Source organism: Monodelphis domestica, chromosome 1 (genome assembly GCF_027887165.1).
Source record: "Monodelphis domestica isolate mMonDom1 chromosome 1, mMonDom1.pri, whole genome shotgun sequence".
Taxonomy (NCBI): domain Eukaryota; kingdom Metazoa; phylum Chordata; class Mammalia; order Didelphimorphia; family Didelphidae; genus Monodelphis; species Monodelphis domestica.
The window spans coordinates 81,376,562-81,399,824 of record NC_077227.1 but is presented as its reverse complement, the minus strand read 5'-3'; the positions used below and the strand labels follow the sequence as shown (position 1 = coordinate 81,399,824).

The 23,263-nt window shown below is 38.1% G+C and overlaps 1 protein-coding gene and 1 long non-coding RNA gene across 7 annotated transcripts in view; both read left to right on the top strand.

Moving 5' to 3' along the window:
• Positions 1–8,322, top strand: part of LOC130455026 (uncharacterized) — a 36,195-nt gene extending 27,873 nt beyond the window's left edge. Inside the window, exon 3 of the long non-coding RNA XR_008912804.1 lies at positions 8,176–8,322. This is a non-coding gene — a long non-coding RNA (uncharacterized LOC130455026). The remainder of the gene's footprint in view (positions 1–8,175) is intronic.
• A 5,081-nt stretch (positions 8,323–13,403) lies between these two features.
• Positions 13,404–23,263, top strand: part of TBC1D12 (TBC1 domain family member 12) — a 145,634-nt gene continuing 135,774 nt past the window's right edge. For all 6 annotated transcript variants that reach the window (XR_008912799.1, XR_008912795.1, XR_008912796.1 and 3 more), the window contains exon 1: positions 13,404–14,622. Coding sequence is in view for 1 of the 6 variants with exons in the window: in XM_007478775.3 (XP_007478837.2) it covers positions 13,568–14,622 (1,055 nt within the window). In the remaining 5 variants the exon portion in view is untranslated. The remainder of the gene's footprint in view (positions 14,623–23,263) is intronic.

Genomic DNA, 23,263 nt, shown 5'->3' with positions numbered 1-23,263 from the left:
GAAATTAGACATTTGTCTGAGAGTTTTGTTATAAAGTTCCCCCCCTCCCCAGTTTGTTGCTTTCCTTCTAATTCTGATTGCATTTGTTTTGTTTGTATAAAACCTTTTTAAATTTTATATAATCAAAATAATTCATTTCTCATTTTGTAATGTTCTCTATCTCTTCCTTGGTCTTAAAATTCCTTCCTTTCCCACAGATCTGACAGGTGTAGTATTCTATGTTCACCTAATTTACTTATGATTTTACTCTCTATATTTAAGTCATTTACCCATTTTGAATTTATCTCAGTATAGGATATGAGATGTTGATCTAAACCTCATTTTTCCCATACTGTTTTCCAGTTTTTTCCAGAAGTTTTTGCCAATGAATTCTTGTCCTAAAAGCTGGGATAAGACACTATCTTGCTGAGGCCATTTATCTTTAGTCTATTCCATTGATCTACTCTGAGGATTTTTTTTATGGAGTTCCTTGATGGCTTTTTCAATTTTTTTTTCCTGAAATGGAATTACTTAAGTATTTTATTTCCTCTTTTGTTAATCTAGGCTCATTTCACCTAGATTGTCATGTTTGTTGCCCTATATTTGGGCAAATTAGCTTTTAATAATTGCCTTCTATATCCCCTCCCCCTCCTGCATAGCCTGATCTGTCCATCAACATTCCTCACATAACACAGTTATGTCAGGTTTGCGTCCATTACAGATTATATGTCAATAAAAGGGAGGCAGCAGGTCTTTTGGGGGCTTTTGAATGAATGTGGGGAGAGAGCAGGCAGGTAGGGAGGGAGATGAAGAACTTAATGAAAGATAGGCATATGTGGTTTGAGATCTGAGAGTAAGGCAGCGAGATTTAACTTTAGTCTTATCTACCCCTTCTATTAATAAAATTTATATACTTAATAACTGGGTAGTTATATTAATTTAATACTTACACTTCATTTTCCCTTCATTAGAAGATTGTTGCTTTCATTTTTGATACTGTCTATTTGATTCTCTTCTTTCTTTTTTATTTGATTAATCAGTATCTAATTTATTTGTTTTTTCAAAGTACCAGCTCATAGTCTTAATTATTAGTTCAATAGTTCTTTTAACTTCTATATTATTAATTTCTCCATTAATTTTTAAAATTTCCAATTTAGTTTTTAACTGGGCATTTTAAATTTGTTCTCTTTCTAATTTTGTAAGGTGCAAGTCAAATTCATTTATCCTTCCCTCTCTATTTTGTTGATATAGGCAGTTAAGGATATACATTTTCCCCTAAGTACTGCTTTGGCTGTATTCTGTAGATTTTGATATGTTGTCTCCTCATTGTCATTCTCTTAAAAAAAACAGTAATTGTTTATATTATTTGTTCTTTGACTCACCGTTTTTGAAGAATCCAATTATTTAATTTCCAATTAATTTTAAATTTGCCTCTCCATAAACCCTTATTAATTGAAAAATGTATTGTGTTATGATCTGAAAAAGTCACATTTCATTTCTGCTTTTCTGCATTTTTTTGTGATTTTTTTTATGCCCTAGTTCCATGATGGTAAACCTATGGCATGCATGCCAGGGGTGACACACACAGACAGACCTCTCTGTGGGCACACATCAAGGAGCCAGTGCTCCAAGGACCCAATGCACCTGTCCCTGTAGCACAGAGTTCACCAGAGTTCCTAACTAGAAAGCTGGATGGAGGAGCAGCTAGACTGATTCCTTCCCCCTCTCCCCAAGCCTGAATACATCATACACACACACACACACACACACATACCCAGAAGTCCAATGGGAGTGCTTAAGGTGGGTGGGTCACAATGTAGCATAGGTGCAGATAGCAGAGTTTAAAAGTCTGTGGTAAAGCTGATTCCTGTGGTCAGGTTTGTGTAGATTGAGAAATTTGTGTGTTATTCTCAAATATATTATCAATATTAATATCTCCAAAATTAATATACTTAGGATCCCAGTAGGAGTTAGTAAATAGGTCTCTTCAAGACAGCATCCCTTGCAGGACAAGACTGACTGAACCCATTCAGAATACAATGGCCTCTTAATTACTTTTGGCCTGAATGAGACAGAAGCAACTTATGTCTTTACTATCAGAAGCAACCAATATCTTAAGATCTACACAAAGTATTTTGGGGATTTTGGGATATGCCTTTAGGGAATAAGTTTTATGAGCCAGAGGCTAAGCTAATAGCCTCTTTGCAGTTCTATAGCTCCCTTCCCTAGTTTCTTTCACAAGCAATCTTGGGCTGCTTTAATTTGCATTCTTTGTCTCTACACCTTTTAATAGCCCAGCTTGCTCAATAAGCTTTCAAAGGGGTGTCTGCCTGAGGGAGAACAGGTGGGCTAGAAGCTCTGGAAACTACAATAGTGGCTTGTTAGAGATAGCAATCTCCCAATCAGCCCTACATTCAAAATGTATCATAAACCTGACTTCAAACCATTGACCATTTGCTAAAAAGATCAATTTGGAGTATGCCCCCTTCAGGAAGGCTGGAATGTGATAGAGTGAATGTGTCAGGATGATATCATTTAACCTTTATATTTTCCTATAAATAAGAGGTTTTCCTATAAGCTGGGGCTTTTTTTTTCTGGCTCCCTTTTTCTTTTTCTCTCTCTCTCTCAATAAAGCATTGCATTTAAAATGGCTTCCCCATTCCTTGAATAGTGGCTAAATAGGGTATACTTTGAAATTTTCAAAGTCCCCTCAATTTCAACTTCACACAGATTTGAGAAGATCTAGGTTTGAGGGGATCATAGCTCACAGTCAGGCACATAACTAGAGGGAAGCAGAGTGCTTATACCCCTTGCCTCTTCCTCTCCCTAAGCTTGACTACTTCACCCACCACCCTGCCCAGCAGTCCAGTGAGAGTGCTTCTTCCCTCCCCTGGGTAGAATAATGTGGGGGATGCAGGGTGTGCCTGGCACTCAGTGGAGTGAGGGATATAGAATGTGGTTTCTGAGGGGTATGGGCAAAGGACTTGGTCTGGGGGGTGGGATGGGGATGGGGCCTGGCATTCCATCTCTAAAAGGTTCCCCATCACTGCCCTAGTACATGATCAGTCTTTGTATATTTTCCATGTGCTGCTGAAAAGAAGGTATATTCCTTTTTATCCCTATTCAGTTTTCTCCAGATATCTATTAACTCTAATTTTTCTAACTTTTCATTCACTTTCTTTAGGAGTTCATCCAGCGGTCCCTCTGAGGATCCAAGGTCTCTCTACCCAGATATGACATCACAGTCGGAATAAGGAAGTGAGACACATTGTGCATTCAATGCACGTATGCAGGCATTACACACAGTGCTCTGCCATAGTATTGTGGTTCGTTTATTATATAGGTTTTTTGGTACATGCTTCTTTGACACACAATCAATCTTCTATTTTTGTGACATTCTACAATTTGATTGGATATTATCAAATCACCTAAACGACACTCTTGTGATGTTACTACAACAAAGAATTCTGTGATCATTTACTAGGTTTCTACAACACTCTGTGATAGATATGATTAATGGAATAAAGCCATTTGTAGTTTAGTACCCCTTGACTTGCTGAGAGGATCAGTGTGCTTTTGGTATGCTTTCACTATCAATCATAATTGCTTGGGAGATGAACAACAAAACAACTTTGTATCTAGGTGTGAGGACTTAAAGCAGATCAGTTTTGGAGTTTTCCTCAATTTACAAGTTCTGTTTTTCTTGTGTTGCTTTGAAGTGCCTAGCAATGCTGCTTGGCTTCTGTTCCAACAAATTCATTGGAGTGTGGTAACTGTAGGAAAAGATTCATTATAGTACTCAAGCTTTTGGCCGGTGTTTATAGTAGGCTTTAGAACATGTCTTGTGCTTGAAAAAGGTGGGGTCATAGGTAGTAATCTTTGGGCTTTAATTCTGTAATTGCAATCTTTTGGGGGGGGTAATAACATAGGGTGCTTAAAGTAGGGTGTATATATTTATTGATCCTATAAGTATTTGCTCTCATATTATTTCTCCTGTATTGGGGAGAGAATAATAATCATGACAAATCCGTTAGTGGGGAAAATTTGGAGAGAGAAGTCATAGAGGGGGATCAGTGGGAGACCCTCATTCTGGGGTCTGCTTTGCAGACCTCGTTTCCTCAGACCATGACTTTGTCAACTGGTTGGAGTATGATGACCTCTAGCAACTTTCCTTACTTCTTTCTTATTTATTTTTTGGTTTAATTTATCTAGTTCTGATAGGGGAAGTTCGAGGTCCCCCACTAATATGGTTTTACTATCTATTTCCTCCTGAATTTTTACTTTAGCTTTGTCTGATATCATGATTGCTAATTGTTCTGCCTAAAACAACTTAGAAGGATGGGAAGAAAGATATAGACCCCATTACAGCAATAGGCCTTGGGTGGCTCAACCAGCAGCAAAGCCTTCCTGAGTTCTCAGCCACAGTGGGACAACTGCTCAGAAGATTGCAGGAGAACCTCTGCTGGCTCTGGATGAAAGACTATTGTTACATTGCACATACACAGATCCAGGTCACAATCTGTGGTCACAGATTCAAAAGGAGGAGGAGCACTAGCAAGTACCAGTCCTTGAGGTTACAGGGGACCAGGGGACCCTGGTCACAGTTTCAACATTGAAAAGAATACTTATAGTTGTCAATGGAACAAAATACAGATTGGGAGAATATTAAACACACTTCTCTTTAAACATTATCACCTTGGAAGTGTCAACATGGAATCTAGAAATCCCAAACTTGTGACGTAGTGGGATCTGGTGAACCCCAAGTTTCAGGACTAGCTTGTAGGTTGGAGACCTCAAAGTTTGTACTTGTTCCCATGAGAATCCACCCTAAAGGGAATCCCAAGCTAGTAGTTTCAGACTCAGTGGCAGACCCTCAGGTGAATGACAATTCTAGTTAGGTGGGACTAAGCATATGTTAAGGACCCTCTTTGTTTTAGGTAGTCTCCCCTATTGTATCAGAGACCCTTTCTCAAGAAGAGCCACACATGGGCAGGAACCACCCTTTAGTATGTAAGCAGCCCCTTCTCTTACACCCTAACCTCTAGCTATAATTCCTTTCCCAAACTTGATTGTATCCTTTTAGTGTATTTTGATCATTCCCATTTTCTTTGTAGCTATAGTAATGTAAATCATCTTTCCCTGCCCCTGGACTGCCCCCAAATGGTATATAGGTTTCCCAAATTCTTTTTTTCCTTGGAGTCATCATCTAACATGGTACTACTCCCAGGGGTCAGTGTCCAGAGACTCCAGAGTAAAAGAGGCACATAAATCCATTAAAGAGAACTTTTAAAAAAGGCAGAATTGACCCAATGGAAAAAGATATACAAAAATTCACTGAAGAGAAGAACTTTTTCAAAGGCAGTATTAGTATTGGCCACATAGAAAAAGAGGTACAAAAATTCAATGAGGAAAAGAATTTTAAAAGTAGAATTGGCCAAATGAAGGAGGTTCAAAAGCTAACTGAAGAAAATACTCCTTAAAAACTAGAATTGAGCAAGTGAATGCTAATAACTAATAACATTAGGAAACAATCAAACAAAGTCAAAAGAACGAAAAATAGAAGAAATTGTGAAATAATCTTATTGGAAAATCAGCTGTCTTGGAATGAAAATTCAGGAGAGATAATTCAAGAATTATTGGACTTATTGGACTGCCTGAAAGTCGTGTGTTCAAAAAAAAGAGCCTAGATATCATCTTTCATGAAATTATAAAATAAAAATTGAAAAAATCTACCAAATGCTTCCTGAATGAAATCCCATATTGGAAACTCTCAGGAATGTTATAGCTAAATTCCGGAACCCCAAGTCAAGGAGAAAATATTGCAAGTAGTGAAAAAGAAACCATTTGAAAATCATAGAACCATGGTCAGGATAACAGAAAATGTAGCAACTTCTACATTAAAAAGCACTAGAAGGTTTGTAATATAATATTCTGGTGGATAAAGGATCTAGATTTAAAACTAAAAATCATCTACCTTGCAAAACTGAATATAATCCTTCAGGGGGAGATATGGACATTCAATGAAAAAGAAGACTTTTAAGCAATCCTGATGAAAAAATCAGAGTGATTAGAAAATTTGATAAATGGGGAAGAGAAATCAAAAGGTATTCAATAAAGTAAAACTACATAGAAAAATGATTCTTGTAACTGCTAAGAACTTTATCATTATTAGGGAAGTTAGAAGTAGACTTATGCTCATATGAATTGGAGTGTAGTAAGAAGAACCAGAAGAATATTGTACACAGTGACGACAATAATATAAAATGAGCAACTGTGAATAACTTAGCTATTCTCAGTAATACAATGATATAAAACAAACCCAAAGGACTTATGATTAAGAAAAAATGCCATCTGCTTCCAGAGAAAGAGCTGATGGAGTCTGAATCTAGATCAAAGCAATTTTTAAAATAAAATTTTTGTTCAAGTTTCTTTCTAAAAAAAGATTAATATAAAAATATTTTCTATGATTTCACAAATAAAATCTATGTCAGATTGCTTACCACTTCAGGGAGGGAGGGACATAATTCAAGACTCAAAATTATTTTTTAAATGTTGGAAATTGTTTTTATATGTAGTTGGGGGGAAATGAAATAAATTTAAATTTAAAGTAATAATTATCAAAACTATCTCAGATACTGGCTAAGAGAAAGCTAGATCAATAGAGCAGAATAGATATACAAGAAACAGTAGTAAAAGATTATAGTAACTTTGCATTTGACAAAAAAGTATAGATCCAAGTTTGGGAGATAAGAACTCACTATTTTGTAAAAATTGCTGGGACAATTGGTGTAGTTTGGCAGAAACTAGATGTAGACCAGTATTTTATGCCATTCACTAAAATAAGATAAAAATAAATATATGACCTAGACATAAAAGAAAATTAGAAGAACAGGGAATATATTACCTATCAGATTTAGGAATGAGATGAACTTATGAGTAATTAAGAGATAGAGAGGATTGTGAGATATAAAATGAATAGTTCTGATTATAATAAAAATAAAATGAGCATAGCTAAGATTACAAAGAAATCAGAAAATTAGGGAAAAATTTTATGGATAGTTTCTTGGATAGAGGTCTCATTTCTAAAATATATAAAGAACTTTGTCAAATTTCTAAGAATGAGTCATTCTCCAAGTTGATAAATGGGCAAAAGACAGGAACAGGTTTTGGATGAAACAATCAAAGCTATGTATAGGCATGTGAAAAAATATAGTGATTGGAGTAATGCGAATCAAAACAATTCTGAGATATCGCCTCAAGCCTATCAGCTTGGCTAAAATGTAAAAGCGAAAAATGACAAATGTTGGAGGGGATGTGGAAAATTGGGATACTAATACATTGTTGGTGGAACTATGAACTGATCTCAACATTTTGGTGAGGAATTTGGAATCATACCCAGAGAATTATAAAACAGAGTATACCTTTGGACCCAACAAAGCCTCTGTTTGATCTCAGTCTCTCTGAGCCTTGATTTCCCAATTTGTAAAATGAAGGATTTGGACTTGTTAACTTTTGTAATCCTTTCTAGTTGTCAGTCTATGAGAAGTGTATGATAAAAGATGACATTGTTAATACAAATGAAGAGAGACTCCCATTTAGAGGTTTCTCACTCCCACAAGACTCTGGAACCAGTGAGCCTCCCTCTGTCCCAGAAGTAGTAAGCTTGCCACAGAGGAAGGGCTTTTCAAAGACATGATGGAGAAGAAAGGGAAGGAAATGGGAGCAGAAGAGCCTTCTCCTGCTGTGGTTTGTAGACACAGAGGTTTCTCCTTCACTTCCTGCAATGCCAGTTTTTGGATTTGCTGTGGTTGTACATTGTACTCCCTGATCAGACTTGACACCTTCTGTGCTGGGAGCAGCAGTTAAGCAGCTGCAGATTCTTGAAGACTCAGCATTCCTGTGGTGAGCAGATCACTGGAAACTCTGTGTTCTTATTGTAAGCTGCAAGAGCTTTTGTGGTCATCTAAGACACAAATTATTAACTCACTATGTTCTACTCCTGTTGAATGGGTACTGCATGGGCAAGACATAGAACCTTCTGACCCTGAAGGAGGGTAGGAGGTGATTTGGTACAAGATACAAGGACTAAGATTGTTTGATCTTAATATGGTTTCCTCATTTTTTCATGTGTTTCTATTTTAAGTAAATTGTTCTTTTTCACCACTAACATGTGGTATCATATGTTTGATATTGCAGCTGGTTCTGGAGAAGAAAATGACATGAAGGATGTAACCCTTGGATTCATCTTCCAAGTGACCTGCCTATATTACAGCTTCTTGCACTAAAATATGTTTTTCCATGGATTTATTACTGCTGGAATCCTCCCCCCCACCCCCCACAAAATCAGAGCAATTGATGATTTGGTTAGAATAATAAGCATTCTCTTTTTAAACGTTATATAATATGTGTAAATTTGTTTTGTATAACTTCATGTTGGTTTTGTATAACTTCATGTTGTAATGAGTTTTAATACTTCTTGCCTTCCAATTTTGTGGGAAAAGGGGAGGGGGAGGGAGTGAATCTAGAACTGAAAATAAAATAAAATTGAATTAAAAAATAAAATATATAATAAGAATTCATATTTATATCCGAGATATCAAAATCTCAGTCTGGGGATGCAAAAAGCCAGCATCCTGAAAAACTCCCAAGTACCCATAGCCAGATGAAATGTTATTAGGAAGTGTTTAACAAAATAAATAAAAACATAATACAACAGAAAATGTTAATGTGTAGTTTTCTAAGTCATTATGAAGCTCCAAGAGAATGGTTTCTATTTGAGTATGATACCACTGATTTATACAGAACTTTAAGGACTGGTCTCCATAAATCTGTATTCCAAGGCCTTCTATGGTTATGGAGATGGTCCTGAATTTTGCTAAGATAGTACAGCTCTGGCAACTTTTACTTATGTTTGTTGAAAAGCTTTTTAGATCTGTTTTCCAGAGTGGCTCATCACTGGTAACTAACTACTTAGTGATACATTTCAGGCAGCTCACCTGAAACAAAAGAAAAATTATAAAATGGCCATCCATCCTATGTGCAATAAGAGTTGTAGATCAGCAAAAAAAGAAAGAAAGAAAAGAAAAGAAGAGAAGAGAAGAGAAGAGAAGAGAAGAGAAGAGAAGAGAAGAGAAGAGGAAAGGAAAGGAAAGGAAAAGAAAAGAAAAGAAAAGAAAAGAAAAGAAAAGAAAAGAAAAGAAAAGAAAAGAAAAGAAAAGAAAAGAAAAGAAAAGAAAAGAAAAGAAAAGAAAAGAGAAAAGGAAAGGAAAGGAAAGAGAAAGGAAAGGAAAGGAAAGGAAAGGAAAGGAAAGGAAAGGAAAGGAAAGGAAAGGAAAGGAAAGGAAAGGAAAGGAAAGGAAAGGAAAGGAAAGGAAAGGAAAGGAAAGAAAAGGAAAAAGAGGGGTGGTGGTGGTGGTGGAGAACAGGGTTTTTGGAGTCCCACTGTTTTTTGGATTGATTCTAAATTGAGGGACAATTTGTCATAGCTCAAAAATGATGAGCAGGCCTTGGAGACAGGAAGACATGAGTTCTTCTGATATAAACTGCTTGTGTGAGCTGAATAAGGCACTGAACATCTCAGTGCTCAGTGCTCAGTCTCTGTAAGACTAAGAATTGCAAAGAAGGTACTAATTTGTGTTGGTAAAGAAGTAATATCCTCACCAGAGAGTTCCTGGTACTAATGAAATCACTCCATTTTCTGTCCAATATAAATATTTCCTTTTTGTTGGTATTTTAATGGGGAGATCCTTGTTCAACAAGTAGAATGGAAGGAAGAGTGATTTTTGTCCAGGCAGGCTGAACAGCCCAGAGAGCACTGACCTCCCTAGCTTTATTTAAGCCTCAACTAAAATTTCATCATTTAGTGGAAGCCTTCTCCAACCCCTCTTAATTCTAGTACTTTTTCTCTGTTAATTACTTCCTACTGATCCTGTATACAGCTTGTTCTGAATCAATTTTTTGCATGCTTTCTGCCCCATTAGTTTGTGAGCTCTTTGAAGGCAGGAACTAGGTTTTTCTTTTTGTCTCATTAGTACTTAGCCCAGTGCCTGACCCATATTAGGCACTTAATGCTTATTGATTGTTACTGATTGATTGTGAAGAGATATTGAAGTTATCATCAAAGAAATGTATGGAGAAATAGCTAAGACCAGTCAGATAAAAAAAAGAAAGGTATAACTGTTGGACAACCCACTTTCTCCATGAATACAATGCCAATAGATCCAGAGCAGAAGTTCTTCAGTTTTTTGTGTTCAAGGACCCCTTTGGTAGTCTGATGAAACTTCTGGATCCTTTCTCTGAATTTTTTTTGAAATGCATAAAAATGCAGGGATTACAAAAGAAACCAATGATACTGAAAAATTTATCAAAATATATAAAAGAAAATAGCTCAAGTTCATGGGTTAAAACTCCTAATATAGTGGAAGGTCACCAGTATATTTCCTGGGGAGAATTTATGGACAGAGTATTCAAAGCGATGAATAGGTTACCATGGAGTAGATGGAGTAGACATCTTTAAGAGATCACAAATCCCCCTAAGTATGACAACATCTCTAGTTTGTCAAGCTTTACCTAATTTTCCTCATTATAGACTCATAATAACACTTTGGTAGACACTGAATATTGTCCTCATTTTACAAAAATGAGAACACTGAGGCTGTTGGGAAATTACTTGCCTAATATCACTCAGCCAGTAAGTGTTAGAAGTGAGATTCAAACTGAGGTCTCTCCTACCAGATCCAGCATTTTTTCTCTACTACACCATACAATTTGTGTGAGAGATTTACATGTAATGTCTTCCTGTTGCTACAGGTTCTCATTAAATCATGCCTCATTTTGCCACTACTCTTTTCCTGCTTCTTGGATCCATCTGTTATAAGAAGTCCATTAGACCTCCCACTCTGAAAACAAGCAGAAATTCAAATAGATTAAGGAGAAGGGGTGTGATATCTAGCATCAACTATATGTACATGAATGCATTAAACATACACAATTGTATTGTCATCCCCAAATATCATGCTCCCCATGAGGCTGACTCCTGACATCAGATCACAGGGATAGAGTGTGAGTTACACTTCCGACAGACACAAAAGGAGGCTGTTTCCTTCTATGTACTGTTTTCCTCATGGATTTTGTAGATCCATTAGAATCTGTCAAGTAACATTTCTGATTGTTGAGTAATTTTAGTTGTTTTTCAGTCATGTCAGACTCCTTGTGAACCCTTTAGGGATTTTCTCAGCAAAGAAACTGGAGTCATTTTCTTCTTTGGTTCATTTTTTAAAAAAAATTATTTATTTTATTTAGTCAACTTAGAACATTATTCCTTGGTTACAAGAATCATATTTTATCCCTCCCTCCCCTATCCCCACCCTTTCTGTATCTGACACGCAATTCCACTAGGTATTACATGTGTCCGTGATCAGAACCTATTTCCATGTTGTTGATGTTTGTACTAGGATGTTCATTTAAAGTCTATATCCCCAATCATATCCCTCTTGACTCATGTAGTCAAGCAGTTGCTTTTCTTCTGTGTTTTTACTCCCACAGTTTTTCCTCTGAATATAGATAGTGTTCTTTCTCATAGACCCCTTCAAGTTGTTCAGGATTACTGCATTGCCACTAATGGAAAAGTCCATTACATTTTATTGTACCACAGTGTATCAGTCTCTGTGTATAATGTTCTCCTGGTTTTGCTCCTTTCACTCTGCATCAGTTCCTGGAGGTCATTCCAGGTCACATGTAATTCCTCCAGTTTATTATTTCTTTGAGCACAATAGTATTCCATCACCAACATACACCACAATTTGTTCTTCTTTGGATCATTTTATAGATGAAAAAACTGAGATAAATCAGGCTAAGTGACTTGCCTAGAGTCACAAGGCTAGTATGTATTTGCGGTATGATTTGAATTCAGGTCTTTTAAATTCCAGACCTGGCACTCTATCCACTATCTATCTAGCTGCCCTTGCTGAGAAAATTAGGGATTAGATACTACCATTCAGGGTGGAGGAAATCAGATTCTCTTTTGAGGCTGGCAAGCTTAGGGAGTAAAGGCAGGATGAAGCTCTTTTCCATGGCCATTCTCTCCCCCATCCCCCAATATTCATTTCCAAAATCCTGCTGCTATCTAATCTGTGATTCAGAATCAACACCCCTAGATGCAAAGGGTAAGTGAAGTGTTATTGGAATATTTAAGTACAGGCAATGTATGGAAACATTCCCCTTTGTGGCTGACTGTTCAGTGTATCTTGTTGAGAACACCACATTTGGAAAACTGTCAGCAAGAATCAAATGGCCTTCAGAACCCCTTTGGTATACATTTTCCAGCTTTGGATCATCAGTATCTTACTATCTTCATAACAAACCATGCTCATAAATTTAGACAAAATAGGATTTAAAATACATTTTATGACAAATTTTGGCAATGTTTATTCCTTTAAGCAGACATTTGTATTTTCTTTGTAAACCCTTTGCTCCATCTGCATTAGTTTGATCTTTTCACTAGCCAATGAATATACTGTCTCTATGCCCTCCCTTTCTGGAATGCCTTCTCCCTCCTGTCCACTTGTTCAAAATCAAATGGTATTTTATTTGTCAGATTAAATCCCACTTTTTTTTTCCATGAAGCCTTCTAGGATTTCCCTGGTATCAAAGTCTATTCATTATGTAGTTAGTTAATAAGCATTTACCAAGAGCTTAGCAGGGTGCTAAAGGCTGAGGATAGAGCAAAGAAAGGCCAAAGATAGTCCCTGCTGTCGTGGGTCATCTTTGTACTTATTAAGAAATCTCAAATTCAGAAAGGACAAATTGATGGTAAAGTCCTTGAAGACAAAGACATGTTAGGGCTCTGCAAATGATTATTTTGATTTTTTTAAACCTTTACCTTCAACCTTAGAATTAATACTACCCATGGTTACCAGGCTGAGAGCAGCAAGGGCTAGGCAATGGGGATTAGATGACTTGCCCAGGGTCACCCAGCTAGTAAGTATCTGAGAGCAAATTTGAACCCAGGACTTCCCATCTCTGGGCCTGACTCAGTAAATGTTCATTAAGTGTCAGCTCCTTGAGGAGAGGTGCCATTACATTTTAGAAATCCTCAGTTTTGCTTAATACATAGGTGCCAATAATTTTTCCTTGAAAGAATCGTTAAGCGAATCTCTGTTCAATGAGGAGCCCCGCCTGTGTCAGAATTTCGTAATACGCATCCGCCAAGTGGCCACCACACTCAAGGTGGCGAAGGCTTATAGTGGCGGCCTGAGATTGTCATTGAGTGAGGCTCTCTAGCTCTTTTCTCTATGGTTTGGAAATCATCTGGGATTTGTGGGGAGGAGGGGCGGGGGTGCGGGTGGTGATGGCGGCGGTGTCTTGACCAGTCCGCCGCTGCGCGTGCGCATGAGCGTAGCCAAGCGTGTGCCCGTGGGCAACTGCCGGCGGCCGGGGGGGGGAGGGGGTGGGGAGCGTTGCGGCGGCGGCCGCCGCGGCCCGGGCCCTGAGAGCGGTTTGTTGGCGGAGGGGATCGTTGTGCGCGGGGCTGCGCTGATCGTCTTCAGTTCTCAGTGTTGCGCTCCACCGCCAGCCGTCGGGCCGCCAGATGGTGGGGCCGGAGGATGCTGGAGCCTGTTCGGGAAGGAAGCCCAGACTGTTCCCTCCGCCGGGGCCTGAGCCCGGGGGCAGGGACGGAAGGATGATCGGGGCCACGGGCGGCCCCGGCGGCTGCTGCCTGGAGCCGCAGGAAGAGGAGGAAGAGGAGGAGGAAGAATCGGAGGAGGAAGAATCGGAGGAGGAGGAGGAGGGGGCGACGCCGCCGCCTCAGAGGCTGATTCAGCGTTACTTGGCGGCGGCCGGCGGGCAGCTGGAGCCGGGGCTGTGTCACTGTAGCCCGCTCACTGGCAGCCAGGCCGGTCTTCCCTTGCCGCCGCCGGGCTCGGGTTCCCGGCTCTGCGTGGACGACGAGCCAGACGGGAAGCCCCCTCCGGGCGGCGGCCCAGGGCCCCGGCACCCTAGGATGACCAACGGCGACTCGGGCTTTCTGCTGGGCCCGGGCTGTCACGATCTCGAGGCCGGCGGGCTGCCCCTACCGTCTCGGCCCTGCACATCGCTGGTCCAGGAGGGAGACAGCGGCGACAGCTTCCACCACTTTTCCCGGGAGCCTCGATGCTGCCGCTCCTCCAGCCTCCGCCGCCTGCCTGGGGCCGACGACAGAGGCGAGAGCCCGTCCGACGGGGCGACGCCGCTGGAGGATCCACTCCGGAGCTGCCGCCTGGGAGCGGATGAGCCGATGGAGTCCGGCGGTGACTCGGGCTCAGAGGACGCTCGCGTAGGGGCCACCCAGCGCGGCGAGGAGGCTGAGGAGAGGACTCTAGGGGGGCGCCCAGCAGAGCCTGGCTTTTGCTTCACAGATGTGAACTTGAACTCTCGGAACACGTATGAGGTGAGTCGCCGGCAGAGTGCTCCAGACTACCTGGCCCAGGCGGGGCTCCTGCTGCCCCCGCCTGCGTCGGAGCTGGGCCCGGCTGGGGCTGCGGCCAAAGCCCGGAGGAGCGGCGGCGGCGGCGGCGGCGGCGGCGGCCCTGGAGGGGCCGGAGGAGGAGGCAGTAGCGGTGGCGGCAGCGGAGGAGGCGGAGGCTTCGCGGACTTCTTTACCAGGTAGTGGGGGCGGGACTCCTGGGGTCTCACCTTGCGATGCTACCACTCAGGGGATGGGGTAACTGTCGGTGTTGGGGACCTGGGCTCACTTGACTCTCGGAAGTTGACGCTGTGTCCGCATATTTGGGGATGAGGGGGAGACTTGAAATAGAAATAGCCATTCTTTGCTTTTCCAACCAGTTTTCTAATGCCTTGTCTTTAACATTGGCTGGGGTTGGGGTGGAAAGGCTAGGCATCCCTTCCCTCCCCTTCTTTCCCCCCAAGGTATAGCTGATCTTTGCTTGTGATACTAGAGAAAGAGCCTTTGAGGTCGGAGATTCGGATTCAGATACCCCTGGACACTACTTGTGTGACCTTGGACAGGGAACTTAACCTCTTTGGGCCTCAGTTTCCTCATCTGGGAAATGAGGGAATTGGACTAGATGGTCTCAGAGATTCCTTCCAGTTCGAAACCTGTACCAGATTTGTTTGGGGTTTGTGAACTGGAGGTCACTTTGCAGGGACAATTTTATTTGGGTTGTGGCTAAATACTTAAAGCATTTGTAATTGAGAACTCTTTCTTACAAACGCATTTGGAGAATCACTTACCATTGTTTTTTTGTGTTATGAAGTCAGAAGTGTTAAATTTTTGCACCCCCATTTTATCTTTTAAGCATTAAGGTTTATTAAGTACTCTCCAGGTTCCACAGGAAGCATCTTAAAATAGATGCCTTAATTTTTCAGCATGGGCAGGGGCATTGGCTTTGAATTTAATAGTTTATGTGTGTTTGTGTGAATATATGTGGGGGTAGATAGTGTTTCTGATGTAACCCTTATTTTGGAAAATCACCGATTGCTTAGTTTGTTACTGTAGTTGGTATAGTGGAAAGAGCACTGGAAATAAGTGGACTAGAATTTGTCTTGCCTCTACCTGTTGCTTTTTTTTGGGGGGGGTGGGCTGGGTTGTTAATTTGTTTCAATGTAACCTATTCTTTGTGACCCTTTTGCCCTTTTTAAGAGTTTTCGTGGCAGTTTGCCATTTCCTTCTCCAGCCTATTCCAGGGAGTAAGGAATGGAGTCAAACATGGTTAAGTTAAGGTCACATAGCTAGCACATATTTGAGTCTGAAATTGAACTCAGGTACTCCTTAATCTAAGCCTGACTCTCCAAATACTGTCCCATTTAGTTGCCTCAATGGCTTTGAATTTAAATAGTATGCTGTGATATACTGAACTTAATACTATGCTTTGACATACTGAACTTACGTTACATAGTTAAAAATTGATGATCTCAACATGCATTGCTGTAAAGTGTATAAAGTATCTGGAGCTTTTTTAAAGATACCTTTTAATTAGGCAAGTAGGAATTCAATATTTTAAAAAACCTCTTAGTTTTTGTCTTAGAATTGATACTAAGTATTAGTTCAGAGACAGAAAAGAAGGACTAGGTAGTTGAGATTAAGTGACTTTTTCAGGGTCACACAGCTGAGATGTGTCTGAGGTTAGATTAGATATTGAATATCTGTGTGTTTTTTTTTAAAGGTGAAGCAGAATTTAATACACCATATTTTCTGTTTTTGTAAGATGGCAAGGCAAGACAAATAGTTGAGTTGTATCTAACTTATTAAAGGCAGCTAGGTTGCACAGTGAATGGAAAACTGGGTTTAGAATCAGGAAGGTTCATGAGTTTAAATTCAGCATTAGACAGTTTACTGGCTATGTGACCCTGGGCAAGTCATTTAATCCTGTTTGCTTCAATTTCCTTATCTGTAAATTAACTGGAGAAGGAAATAGCAAACCATTCTAGTATCTTTGCATACCACCCCTGTCACTACCTATATGATCATGACCAAATTACTTGACCTTTGGGCCTCAGTTTCTTCATTTTGGAGTCAGATTAGATGCCCTCGAAGGATCTTTTCCAATCTAAATATATGACCATATAATTTATTCATTAAATTCATGTCTTATGCCCACTTTTTCTAGGGTGCAACATTTAGAAAGTCTTATTTCCAGTTTTTCTTTGTTAACTTTTGCTTTTTGTATGTATTTACAAGAGTAATAATCATATAATTTAATTTGGGAATGAATAACATTTTTCCTTAATGGAGCAAGTACTAAGAAGTGATATTTTTGTCTGTGGTTGCAAAGGTGCAATATAGGTTTAAAATTCATAGTGGCAGTTCTCTAAAGGCCACAAGATGGGAGATTTATTATTAAGAAAGTCATTTTTGTCTTTTAATTCCCTTTCAGTTCAGAAAGCTTTAATAAACACCTTTTGTGTGACAGTCATTGTATTTGGTTTTTCTTTCTGTGGATCTGTGTTTTGTGTGTGTGTGAGAGAGAGAGAGAGAGACAGACAGACAGATGGGAGATAGTGTTGTGTAAGGGGAGGGAGAAGACAGATGTGTGACTGAGAAAAACATGACTTTTGGAGTCTCAGTTTACTCCTGTGTTAAATGATGAAACTTGTACTTCTTCATAGGGTAAGGAAAGTGCTGTGTAAACTTTAAAGCTCTGCAGATGTGAGTTGTTATGTTTGGTGGCATCTCTGTCTTTTCTGTAGGAGGTATCATGGTATAGTACTAAGAGGGCTGAATTTCAAAATCCTTGGCACTTCCTACCTTTATGTTTTTGGAAAAGTGACTTAAGTGCTCTGGGCTTTAGTTTTCTGGTCAGTAAAATGAGGAAGTTGGACTTTAAAAATTCCTTTTAACTCTCAATTTAAGATTATCTGTGACTAGCCTGTCTTCATCTTCTGGTGTAGAATGGTGGTATATGGGCTGAAAGAAATCTAAGATATCATTTAGACATTTTATAAATGAGGAAGAAGGGCCTGGAAAGAGGGAATTTGCCTGATATAGTGGAGTCAGTCAAAAGACCTCAGTTCCAGTTCTGCCTCTGAGTTTATAACCTTGTGTTAATTTTGCATTGTATCATGTATGCTATATTTTATGTTCTCATCTGCCCTAAACTTCTTGAGGTCAGAGACTGTTTCACCTTTGTAATTATATCCCTTAGCAGAGTGCCTGAAAAAATGTTGCTTGATTGAGTGATTACTACCTAAGTGATCTGGGAGAAATCATTGCACCTTAGTCTCCTAAATTCTAAACTGAAAGGGTTGGACTAACTGGTTTCTAAGGCCACTTGTGGTGCTAGGATTCTGTGATTCACCTCAGATTACATAGATAGTTAATGGCACAATCCTGACTAGAACTCAACTTTCCTAACTCCAGAGCTCCTGTTGTTGTTTTTTGTTGTTCTTGTGCTAATGCCTCTACAGGTCTTCTTTCTTCCTCCTGGCTATCCTCACAATATCAAACTGAAATATATTTCTTTTTTTCATTGAATTAAAGCATTTTACTTTTAAAAGGATGAGTTGAACATTTTGCAGAAAGGGCACTGTTTGTAGTTACACACTTCCTTACTAAGGGTAGAAATAACATTGAACACATAAGAAAGAGTTCTTGGGTCTATATTCCTTTATCTTGGAGCGGAAGTGGATGGGAAGGGAAGAGAGATCCTCTCCATCCTTTTCAAGTAAGGTAGATTATAGCTTTTCAGTTCTTCAAGTCCTAAAGTTGAGTGTTCTTGACTTGGTTCCCAGTGAGTAGGGTGGTGAAAAGAAGTTGAGCCTGAGCAGTTATCTTTTCTTAGTGATTGGACTTTGCGATACAAGGAGATAGACTGGTCTATTTATGAACTGATCCAAGATCCACTCAGGCCAACTTTGTTAAAAAGCTTTTTTGTTTTCCTTAAGATTCAAGTGAAATATCAGAAAACTAAATTAACTTTGTTTTTACTATTTTGGCTCTCAATTTTGAAAGATTCTGTTTTTCTCTAGTCTATGACAAAATAAAATTATTCATGTAAGAATGGGTTTGTTTTTGCCACAGTATTATCATGAATCCCCTTTCCACTTACATTTTACTAAGTCATTTGACACTTTTACTACTTCTAAGGATTACACCAAGTTACAATTGTTTTGTTTTCAGCCTCATTAATTTCTCGGACTCCCTTTAGTTAGCTTATGAAATAGAATACCTGTATAGTAACTGAACAAAAATAAGGGTAAGTCTAGGACTTTATTGAAGTTTGCTGTCATGAATGAGTTATGAGTAATCTTTTTTTTGGACCTGAAAAGATACAAAATTGTGGGATTCTGTAGCTGGTAAGTCCTTATATTATGTATCTCCCTATCATAGTAACCGATGACATGCATGTTAAACTAAGTCATTTCTACAGTTGTTACATTGGGGACATGAAGAACTTGTTACTCTCTGTAGTGACTTCTCTGTCCCATACATGAAGATTCTAATGTCTCCCGATTTTTCTGGACAAAAATGTTGATGAGCACAATAGATAGACTGTTGATTCTTGAATCCAATATTGAGAATGCTGCAAAACTTAATAATCTTTTTTGATATCTTCTGTTTTTATGTTAGCTTAATTCCAAATACAGTGGTGCCTTAATACATGAGCACCTTAAGTCATGAGCAATTTGAGATATGAGCAGTCATGATTGGAATTTTTTGCTTTAAGTCACCAGCAGATATTTGAATCATGAGCTTCCCTCCACCCTCCACTAGATAGCCTGCTGAATATTTGGTTTCACAAGTTACACGAGGCTGTCTCAGTGTTTAGGCTGTGAGAGCATCTATTAAATTGCTTTTGGTTTCTTCTTTTTGTATTTATTATCAGTTTTTTGGGCAAATTTCTTAACCTTTAACCATGGGTCCTAGGGACAGAGAAATTGAAGGAGTTACAGCAGCAGCAGCATATGGAGGTTTTGCAGGAAATTAGTGGGGAGGAGCCCGAGTTGGATGAGGTAATCAGTATAAGTGAGATTAAGGAAATGTTGAGGATTTGGGAAAAAATTAAACAGTTTATTGAAAAGACACCCAGAAAAAGTTTCAACAGGTTGTGCATTGGAGCTGTGTGTAAGGACAGTTGTTTCACACATTATCAAAACAATCTGATAGGAAGAAACAAACTTCCATGGAAAGGTTTTTGTTGAAATGGCCTCTAAGTGAAATCGAGGAAAGTGTGAGCAAAACAGCCAAAATTCAGTGAAGAAAATGATGATGATTAAGTAAAATAAAAAATAGCAATTAAATTTAGCAATAAAGTTACATATCATAAGTAATGTGTTGTAAGGTCAATTTTGCATTTAAATGTAGCATTACATGTGTAGAGAGTAAATTATGTTAAGCAATAGTGCAGGAAATGAAAACATTTTGTCATTGTTTCTTTGGGGCCATTAAACAGCTTTCAGTTTTGTTTTTTATTGTTGTTTGTATTTACATTATAGTTATTATGCATATTATTTGTTCTGTGTCTTTTGCATCAATTCATATAAGGCTTCTCTTTGTGTTTTTTCATATACATCTTTTTTTGTGGAGTTCTTTTTTATTACACGAACTTTATTTAATCACAATTTCTTTAACCATTCCTCAATAGATGGGCATCTGTTTTATTTCCAGTTTATTGCCTTTTGGTGTTAAAAAAGATATATGATTTTATTTTTTCTAAATTGTATTTTTCAAATTTCTCAAGCCACAGTTTAACTGACCAAGCTTTCCTAGACCTCCTACCAGACAGACTTTTGTAACTTGTACTAGCATTCCTCTTCTGGCTCCACTCTCTTCTTGTAGTTAAAGAAAAATTTAAAACCATGTTCTGATCCATACCTCCTTTTCCCCACTGACAATGCAATAATGAATAAAAATGTGCTTTATTTGGTCTTTTATGTTCACAAGTTATTCAAAGAGTTTACAAAAACAAGCAAACAATTTATTTTTTAAAGTAGTTTTGTCATAAAACATGACATGGTGAAATACTTTATATGGAGATAAATGGAATATCTAGGCATAAAAATTAGATGTTTTAATCTGAAGCCAATTTGGGAATTCACTTTGTTAAATAAGTTTCCTTTATTTAGATATATTTGTGTTCAAGCTTAGGAATAATACAATGAAATCAATAAAATTTTAAAAATAGTTTCAAAATATTTTGTATTCTGGGCAAGATAATGTGCTTCAGATGGGGATACAAAGTCAAAAAGAGGACATTGTACTAAACCAGGTTTGATTGTTAACTGTTAGATTGGTTGATATTTACATAGTGCTTTAAGATTTTCCAGATCCTTTATATTGTCTCTTGACTAGAGGTGTCAAACATGTAGCCCTTACTCATCCAAAAATACTCCTTAATACCTGAGCCAGATTAAAATGTAATTAGGAAATATTTAACAAAAGAAATACAAATACAGTAAAACATAGATAATGATAATATCTGGTTTTCCAAGTCAGTATGTAGCTCAAGGACACCCTCATGTATGGTTTCATGTCTCCTGTTTCTTGATATCCCTGAGAATGAAGCACTATGGAATAGTAAAGTAAAAAAGATTGCTTCAGTCATAAGAGTGTAACAGTTAAAAATTAGGGTAGTTGAGGCAGGTAGAAATTAGTCCTGGATTTGAGTCTATTTTTACATTCCCCTGTTTGAAGAAGTTTCCCAAAAAGGATCATGAAAACAATCAACTTAAAGATTACAATAATTTGAGGATGAGGGGAAAAAAACCCCCAAAACCAATAATTGCTGGACTCATTGACAAAAAGCCAGTTAGGGGGCAGTCCCCTTTGGCATGAAAGCATACATACAAATAAATGTTCAATCAACTACACCCAAAGTTCATTTCTGTGCACCTTGTGGTCTGGAGGCTTCTTCATGGTGGCTTCTCCAACAGTTCAGTTTCTGGATTCAGAGAGGTATCATGTTTCTTTACCTAAAATTCTTCTCAAAAAGAATTTAAACTTTGCAATTTAAATAATATTTTTTTACATTCCCCCGTTAAGAGGGTGATTGACAAATACAGAATCACTTAGGGATGCATGGCCGAGGTATGAGGTATATAAATCAATTGGTAAGAGAAATTAAAAAGATATCAGAAAATCCAAATAAAAAAGAAAATTTCTGGATGAAAATATAGACTATCAAAGACTTATGTGTAAAAATTCCAAGTAAAAAGAAAAATAAATCTATATAACAGGTCCTTGAATCAGGGCCCAATCAAAATGATCTAAGCAATGATGCATTTACCCAGTCAATAGCCAGGACTACAGAAAGGTACCACACTATGAAAGACAGAAACGAGGACCAGATTATATGAGCCAAGGTTTCGGGGATACTCGTCTGTGAGTATTTTCAGAGTGAGTGTGGACACAAGGAAAGCCTATATCGTAACAACATGTTAAACATAGTAACCTCGAGTCTTCACACTAGGTTCAAGACCTTTGTATTGGCCTAGAAGTGCATCAATCCATCCTGGATTGGCTTTTATTTGGCTCTGTGTAATGGCTCTTGTGTGTATATCTTGTCCTGGAATCAGACAGAATCATTAAGCAAAGTCCCACAATTTTTAAATAATTAGTGGCATCATTTTTATAGTCACAAGCTTTTGGGACATGCATTAGCAAATGTATCTTAAACTTATATTACCGAAAAATCAAAAAGTTAAAGAAAATCTTAATACTGGTGACATGTGCTTCAAATATAAGAAAGAGAGAAAAAAAACCCACTGAAATAGTATATTGCACATGCAAGAAAATATAATAAAAGAGCTTTAAAAAATTCAAAAATATAGCTTATAATCATTGACACACTGTGTCAGGTAAGAAAATATAGCACACAAGGCTTTCTCACCAAAAATGAGATCCATTTCCTCTTTGGCCATGATCACTGTGAGTATAAGGCATTGAATTGAGCAAGGTAACAATTTTTCATTTTTTAAAAATACAGTAGTACAAATATGTAGATATCAATATCCCCAAAATTTTCAATAGCCCAATTAATTACAATAGCAAACAAACACACTATCATATTTTACATAAGTTGTTGTATGACATTTAAAAGCCTATGAATTGATGGATATTTGTCACAATTTTTACAAACGTAGCAATCTTTTAACCTTGGTGTATAAACATATTTTTAAACAAAGTAAAACTCATGTTGGGTTAAGAACATAATCAAGAAATCTATATATCATTCTGGTGGAAGTAAAATAGTGAGCTGAAGAGTATAAATAAAGGGATGCTCCTTTTTTTGGAGGCTTTTTTAGGGGTACAAATGCTCTGAGATTAACTGCCCTAACTTCCATTCACATATTTAGAAATGCAGGAAGGTTGTGGGTTATAAAATGTATTTCACTTCAGCTACTGGAATGGGCCTTACATTGTGGTAGGGGCAGGCAAAAATGACCAGAGATTGTTAAAAAAAAAATTCCAAAAATCATGTTTAAAAAGCCCTTAAAATCATTTGAGATATTTAGCACATAAAATTTTCCAAAGGTTGTTATAGCAATTGTAACCAGTTCTGAAATCCATCTATCCTCTATGTGACAATTTACATAGGCAAAATTAGAAAAGCTGTTTTTTCTTAATTACAATGATATTTTTTCAATATATGGTTATAGGGGAAAAGCAACAGAAACAGTAATTAACCCAGTACATTAAACGAACAGTATAACAAATAATATTGAATCCAGTAACATATATGAACTTAAAATCACAAAGTTATATCTTAAACCAAGAAAACAGTAAAATGCAATAGAATACAGAGATTTTTCTTATAAACCATTGGAGTCTGAAATGCCTTAGAATATA